The sequence below is a fragment of the Dermacentor silvarum genome, chromosome 2, assembly GCF_013339745.2.
Source record: "Dermacentor silvarum isolate Dsil-2018 chromosome 2, BIME_Dsil_1.4, whole genome shotgun sequence".
Taxonomy (NCBI): Eukaryota; Metazoa; Arthropoda; class Arachnida; order Ixodida; family Ixodidae; genus Dermacentor; species Dermacentor silvarum.
In genome coordinates this window covers 255,192,582-255,200,564 of record NC_051155.1, presented here as the reverse complement: position 1 = coordinate 255,200,564, position 7,983 = coordinate 255,192,582, and the positions used below count along the sequence as shown (strand labels likewise).

General features: G+C 52.1%; 1 protein-coding gene across 1 annotated transcript in view; it reads left to right on the top strand.

The window, feature by feature from the left end:
• The window catches only part of LOC119440802 (adipokinetic hormone/corazonin-related peptide receptor variant I-like), a 3,328-nt gene extending 2,299 nt beyond the window's left edge, over nucleotides 1-1,029 (top strand). Inside the window, exon 2 of the mRNA XM_037705680.1 lies at nucleotides 931-1,029. Coding sequence (XP_037561608.1) covers nucleotides 931-1,029 — 99 coding nt within the window. The remainder of the gene's footprint in view (nucleotides 1-930) is intronic.
• The last annotated feature ends 6,954 nt before the right edge of the window (nucleotides 1,030-7,983 follow it).

Below are 7,983 nucleotides of genomic sequence, written 5' to 3'. Positions count from 1 at the left end.
CCTTCATCGTGCTCTGGATGGCGGATACTCCTGGCTAGACTCCGCAGCCAGCCGTTCTCACGGATGGGAGGTCTGTGCCTGCTGTACGAGCAGGTGATCACGGGCCCCCGTGACAATCGCGCTGCCTCCACCACACCATCGACCAGCGGACCTCCACCTCTCGCTGAATGGAGCGCATAAACGACAGACACCAGCTGCAGCACTGCAACAGGCTGCTGCCTGCAAACTCCACGAGGATCTGCAAGGAAGTCTGCTGGTCTACACAGATGGATCAGTCCTGGCGAACGCATCGGCCGCCTGCAGCTTTCACCATCCCGGCTAGCGCGGTCAACAGACAATGTCGGATCCCCTTCGCCGCGAGCTCCCCGCGGAGAACTAGTGGGGCTCCAGTTAGCCGCGGGATGTCCTGGCTGAGGACCGTCTGGGCAACCGGTGGCCGTGCTCTGCGACTCGAAGCCAGCGCTCCAGAGCCTAATCAACCACCGCTGATCAGACCTTACCAGGGGCCCTGCTCAGCTCGAAGGTATCGGCATCGGCTGCCGCGGGGGTCACCATCTCGCTTCACTGGCTGCCTTCCCATGTGGGGATAGCCGGTAATGAGGCAGCGGACACCCTCGCCAAAACCGCCCACTATCCTGAAGTGCCGCTCACACGAGCAGTCGCTTCCTCGGATTTTTCGAGGCAGCGCCTGAAAAAACTGTCACCATCGTCCACCCGGATGGCAGAGTGGAAAACGGCAACGGTCCCAGGCCACTTCCAGAGTGTGGCCTTACCATGAGGGAACGCGCAACGTTGCTTCGACTGCGCACGGGCTGTGTGGACGGCGGCGCGGCTGCACGCCAAGGGACGCTCCACCTCACCGGCCTGCGAACGTTGCGGCGACCCGAGACCCTCGAGCACCTTCTCTGTGCTTGCCCCGCGCTGGCACAGGACCGCTCAAGGGCCATCACTGCCTCCAGGCAACCTGCTGCGACAACCAGCGACGTCCTGTTCCCGTCGTCGCCTCCCGCCTCCGAGCTCTCCATATAGCCTTTGGAGTTTGTGGAATTGAACGGGATCACCGCCCATCGCTAAGCGCTCATCCCAGCAGGCCACCGCCTCATCACCAGCCTCCTCCATGATCGGATGAGACTCTGCTGCTTCTCCTTCTCTTCCCTTCCTTTCAACATCTTTATCTCCTTTTTCCCCTTCCCTGACTCTGCGCGTGCTCCCTATGGGTAGCCGAAATAAGCGTCATTTTCTTCTTCAATAAAATCATCCTACTACTACTCCCACTGCGACGCATGCGCGCAGCCCGCCGCCTCTGCGTCACGTAGCCCTGTCGGCCGTCACGTAGCCAGCGTTTTGACAGCGGTTGTGTGCTGTCACACAAACAACGCGCACAACTGTTGTCGACGGCGGCGGCGTTTTGCCCGCGTTCGCACCGATAGCGCGCGGCGTTGGTGACTGTTTATGAAGAACGTGCCAACCTTTGCCGTTACACCCTATGGCGGTGTACCGTAGCGACCATAAGGTTATGGTCCCTGTGGTCGCTAAATAAATGAAAACCACCGAATCATATATATTTCTCATTCTTTAATAGTTCAAATAACCAATTACACCATCACATCTTAATAGCCATAATTGTAAATACATAATTCCCACCATAGATACAGCTTCGCTGGTCTTCCATCTCCACCCCAGTGGAAGGGCTGACAGCGTTTCTTATATCTATTATCACTACCTGTGTATAGGTAAGCTAATCCAAGCCACGCCTTCTTGCCTTCCCATGTGCCGCTAATCAAGAAATGCGCCTTACATGTCTCTTTTACCTTTTGCCACTTCATACCTCGCCTATATAATTAGCACATCTACGCCTCCGCATTTCCTTGACCCAGTCATTCTGCTGCACCCTTCTCATATGAAATTGTCACTAATAGGCGGCTGCTCAAAATCTCGTAGATGCGTTTTGGTGAAGGCGTACACGCTAACAGTTGCGTCATTCAGCTGCGCTTGCTTTCGCGCCATCCAACCGCAATTTTCTTCGTTTTAATCACTTACTCAAAGGCATTATAGTCAGCAGTGCCTTGCTGTTTGGACCGAGGTTGTTGGTTAGCTGTACTGGGATTTCATCAGGTCCTGCTGCCGTATATTAGGGCATTTTCTTCAGCTTTTTTTCACAAAAAGCATTCTATGTCAAAATTTTGATCTCTCGGTCTTCTCTGTCGTTGTTGGATCTGTTTGAGTCTGAACTACGCCTTCTTTGGAGTGCCAGCCACTTTTCCTGCTTGCAAAAAACCCTGCATGTTTATGTAACAAATTTTACCGTCTTTATACTTAATATTCTTTGTGCTCCATTTCTTTACTCTTTGTTGTCTAATTCTGCTCCTTGCTGGTGTGTCGCTACATCCAATACTTAAATCTTCCTTCCCGATTACCTGAGGCCCGCCTAAAAAAAGCTACTGCCCGTGCCGCGAATCCACGTCCAACCGGTGCAGCTATACTATCGCTAAAATGTATCCCGTCACGCAGAAAAGCGCCTGCTCGGTGCACTTCGCGGTGGATGTCAATAACCTTAAAATTCATTTCCTTAGCTAGCGTCCAAATTTCCCTCTTTACTGGAGGAAGCACTGCCATTTCAATTGCATATCCCTGCCTTTCAACCTCTGGCACCGTGCACACTGCGATTTGAGCTTCCTTTGACAGATTTCACAGGTCGGTGACCCCTTTGGCTTCGCGATCCCTGCCCCTCGTCCGTGCATTACGTCAGTCACTCCGCCCACTAGGTGCCTCTCCTCCGTTGTGTCCCATCACGTGGTGTCAATTCAACAGCAGGTCATGCTATACTCAAGCAATATAAATACGTCGGCTTATACATAAACGAATGAAAGGCTTACTCAAGCACCCACCAAGATAATGTGAAAATAAAGAGGAAGTGGAAGGCAGCAATAATGAAACATAGAGCACTTTGGGGTCCCAATAAATTTGAGGTGGTGCGCGGAATCTGGAAAGGAGTAATGGTGAGATCGCTAACGTTTGTATTTGAAATTCCATGCTTAAAATAAGATATCTTGTCGAAGTTGGAAGTTAACCAAAGATCGGTAGGCCGGTTGGCTTTGGGATTCCCACGGTAAAATCACAAAATGAGGCAGTGCAGGGTGACATGGGTTGGACCTCTTTGAAGTCAGAGAAGCGCAGAGCAAAATTATAGTTTTCAAGAAAAACTTAGGAGCATGGATGAAAAAAAAGTTGTCGCAGTTTCACCTGAAAGGCGAAGCATCAATTGCGATAGCAAATTTGCAGAGAGCTATACGGAGTAATGATATTAGCTTTATCAGCTGTATAAACTTGGACATGCAGCAGCACCGGCAAAACGCAGAACTGTTGTCGATGCCGTCGGCGTTTTGCCCGCGTTCGCTCAAATGCGTGCGGCGTTGGTGACTGTTGCCGGAGCCTCTGATATAAATATAGCACTTGGTGCCGCAGCTAAACGTCGCCTCCCCCACGGCCTCTCGCGCGTCGGAAGAAGGCGCCTTTGCTCATCATATATGGTGATAGTAAAGGAGGAAAGAGACGCCTACTTCTGCAGCGCTTAAGGGAGCACGGCGCAGAACGCGCGTTTGTTCTCCGCCGTGTGTTCACTCGCCGTGAAAGCGCGCGCCCCTCGCGCCCTCTCACTGGCACATACAGCGTTCGGCGCGCGGCGACGATTTCATCTCCATTGACGTCATAGGGAACCTCACGGCGACGGCGACGCCGACGGCAGAAATCTGCTTTGAGTGTCCATATAATTGCTATCGCAATAAAATGTCACAGTTTCGCCCTAAGGGCGAAGCAATGAATGCGATAGCAACACAGCACTGTCATACGAAGTAAGGTGAGCGGCTTTGGTAGCAATATGAATTGTAGTAAACATGAGCTGATTAAGTAAGCAGGTGTGCTGCGGCGTAAGTAGACCGACATGAAGAGAGATTCGATGACCACGAGGAAGGCGCGTGTGAAACGGTGGTGTTGATGAGAAGCGCTTCCCGTGGGCAGCGCGTGCGAAGGGACACACCTGTAGCGCTGCACTGCCGATCCGGGCAGCATTGCATGTGTAGCGTGCGTTGGAAAATGTGGCCCGACCATTACTAACTGAATGAACAAGCGTGGTGTGAGCGCGCACAAACAAACATGAATAGATCACACTGAATGACTGCAGACAACGACTGTCAAAACGCTGGCAGCAAGCGCATACGCCGCAGCCGGCGAAGGTACACTCGGCCACCAAATATTGCGGGGGGCGCGAGCGCGTGGCGAAGCGGTCCTCCTCTCCTTCTAGCGGCACACCCGGTGTCGAGACCACGGTGTAAGAATAAGGAGAGGTGCTGACACTCTCCCCCCAACTCGCGCGAAAGCGCCGCTCGCTCGCGTCCAGATTATGTTCGGCTTGGTTGCAGCTGGTTCGGCGCCGTCGTAGAGGGCGCTGCGGTATGCGGTCCCAGCCTCGGCGGCAAGGTTGCGTGCTGCCGCTGCTTCGTCTTCCTGCTTGCATGTGCGGTTGCGCTGTTTTGAAGGCACGATTTTTGTTCGCGTTCGTTTCATGAGCTTGTGCTTGGGTATTGTCGCCACGGGCCCTCGACGAAGGTGGCAGCAGCCTTCTGAGGGGCGTTTGAAATGGCTAGAAAGTGCTTCGTTCCGAACTGCAATTCTGGATACCTGACTTGTGCGGAGCGTGTGCCTTTATTCAAAGCGCCATCCGACAGCGGTCGTCTAGAGCAGTGGCGCCGTGCAAATCTGAGGGCAGACCGAACTCTAACGCCTACCGACCATGTCTGCATCAGCCATTTTTCAGAGGATACGCTATTTCCCGTAACCCCGCTATTACGCTAACGCTAAACTAAAACTGTCTAATGCTTTAGTTTAGCGTGGTTACCGGAATAGCGGGATCGAAATGCGCATGCGCAGAACGCTAAACGACCCATACCGTTTACCGTGCACACGCTATTTCTCAGAGTTAACGTTACCGTGTTAGTGTGTTTACGTAGTGTACGTAAAACATGGCGGCGGTCCCGGCCGCCCGCTTCAAACTGAATTTGGAGTTGCTGTTGAATAATAGACCGATCCCACCGACCGATCTGCGCATGCGCCGGCTTTCCGGAAGTAGCACGGCCACCATCTTGGTTGTAGTCAACTGGTCAACCACACAACCGCAGTACAGCCACTGTAACCGCAATCCGCGCTCGTTGAGTACTGCGCACGAGCTTCCCAGACATCTCTACGACTCCACCACCGAGAAACATTCATGTATTTTAAGAAATTACATCAGCTGTTCATTGAAGCATGTGAGGGGAATGTTGAAAAGAGCCTGCGGCTCCTTCATTTCGGTGTTACCCACTGATAACGCGTTGGGTATCATATTTGTTCGAGCTTTGTATGTAGTACATGTTGATGTATGCGGTCGTTCTGTGTTACTATTTTTGCACACGTGCATCTCGGTGACTGCACCGTTATGTTTGCTTAGCGACGGACATAATAGGATTTGTATACCTGTTGGAGACAGGTTTGAAGTGCGGGCGCTGAAACTTTCGTGCCCTAATGATGCTTACCTACAGGGGTTTCGCGCACGACTTGCAGACTTCGGTAACAGCGATATCTAGAAGTTCTTGGATGAGCTACGCGGCGTTTTTTAACATAAAAACACCGATATCCAATCATCGCCAAGTCATCGATAGTCAAGCAATAGCTAATCGATAATCGATCAATAATAATAAATTACGGAAAATTCTGGGGATGACTGGGTAGTGCTTAGCCTTACCCAAATATGTAGCCAATACCTTTGGATAGCCAATCGATAGCCAATCAATAGCTAATCAATAATCGATCAATAATCAATAAATTGCGGAAATGCTGGGCATGACTTGGTAGTGCTTCGCCTAGCCCAAATACGTGGCCAATACCTTGCGATAGCTAATCAGTTGCTAATCGATAATCGATGAATAATCAATTACGGAAAATGCTAGGCATAACTTGCTATTGCTTAGCCTAGCCAAAATACGTGACCAATACCTTGCGATAGGCAATCAAAACCTAATCGATAATCAATCAATAATCAATAAATTACGGGAAATGCTGGGCATGACTTGGTAGTGCTTAGCCCAAATACATGGCCAATACCTTGCGACAGCCAATGAATACCTAATCAATAATCGATCAATAATTAATAAATTTCGGGAAATGCTGGGGATGACTTGGTAGTGCTCAGCCTAGCCCAAATACGTGGTCAATAGCTTGGGATAGGTAATCGATAGCCAATAGCTAATAGATAATCGATAAATCTATAAATTCCGGAAAATCTAAGTACACGGGTGTTTTCGCATTTTGCCCCCATCGAAATGCGGCCGCTATTCGTCCCCGTATTTCTTCTCGCGCTGTGTAGTACCACTACCACCTATTAATCCGTTGGATCCACTTCTCTCGAAGCTTTCGCTCTTTAGAAAACACATAGAACCCGAAGCCTTTGTCCCTTGTGTGGTTGTTCTAGCACCCAAGAACGCAGCAGGTCAATCCTCCCATCGCACGATGGCTCTACACGAACCATAAAAATTGCCAAAAAGCGTTCGGAAACAGGACGCACAGGCACTCCGGGCGGCTCGAGCGGCCGGATGACTACAAGTACCAGCATGCACCGCGGCAGCGGTGGCGTCGTGAAACTGGCCGGTGGGATCGGTCTATTGTTGTCGAAACAACGTCGACTCCACTTGGTCCACATCGAGGAGTCCGTTGCGCGAGCGGTATCGCAGCAGCTCGCTTTCACGATAGCGCCATACGCTTGGCGGCATTCTCTTGCCTTGCTGCTGCTCGCCTCAACACAAAATCGGCGCGAACGGCGCGAAAAAGCTTTCCTTGTCTCGTGCCTTGACTTGTGACAACCAATGTTGTCTATACGAGTTTATTGCTTAGGCACTAGATGGCGCAAAGTAGCACTCTGAGGCAAGGGTGTTGACGCTTAGGCGCACTCCACGTTTCAGATGTTGCGCGCGGTAAACTAATGCTGTGGGGGACAGCCTCAACCGTAACGTACGTAGCGCGCCGCACGTTGCGTACGTACTGTCTAGCGCGCGCTAAACTAATAGCGTCCTCGATCACCCGCACCGGTGCGCACCGGGGCGCCTTGGTGCGCACTTTCATCCTCGATCAACCGCACCGGTGCGCACCGACCATCCTCGATCACCGGAAGCGCACCCGGTTGGGGCGGTTTTCCGTTGCCCCGTCTCGCACCGAGAAAATCGGCGGTGCGCCGGGGTGCAATCCCAGCAAGCACTGCGGGACGCGCGCGCACCGCCGACTGCGGAACCGCGCACGCTCTGGCCCGATAGCTGCGGTTGCACGGAGTTGATGGAGGTACTAGTCGAGATGTCGGCAATGAGAAAGGAAGCGCTGCTAGTTGCCGCAATCGATGAGCTTTTTTCAGTTCGGCTGACAGCGAAGACGACATGCTGATCGACCTCGTCCTAAAACAATGTGGTGAAGAGCGGCCGAAAGTGGACAGCTTCGTTGAACGGGTCGTCAGGCGCCTCGACGACACCGGAGTAGGGAGATTATTTGGCTCCCCATCTTTGTGCTACCAGAACTTGCTGGAAGCGGGCCGCAGAAGCGCACCGCGCTGTGTTACTGACTCCCCGCGCGTGCGTTGCTAAAAACGAATACTCGCCATAAATCGTTCATTTCATCCACCGACATCGCCACATTATGTCTCTTCCCATTAACTATAAAATCCATTGGTGTGTACTTGTAACCAGGTATGTCGGAGCACGCAGTTTGACAAGGTTCGAGTGCTTGCCGCGTATCCTCTGCACCTGCAAACAAAAGAACGTGCGCGCGCGCGTTTTGCGCACGTTTTGGGCGCCAGGGGCGAAGTGGCGCTTCATGCAAGCATCTGCACGGAGTGCAGTTTTGTCGTCGATGTTGACCCTCCGCAGTGCGCCACCACCGCGGTGCACAGCGCACCATTCTGGTTTCGGG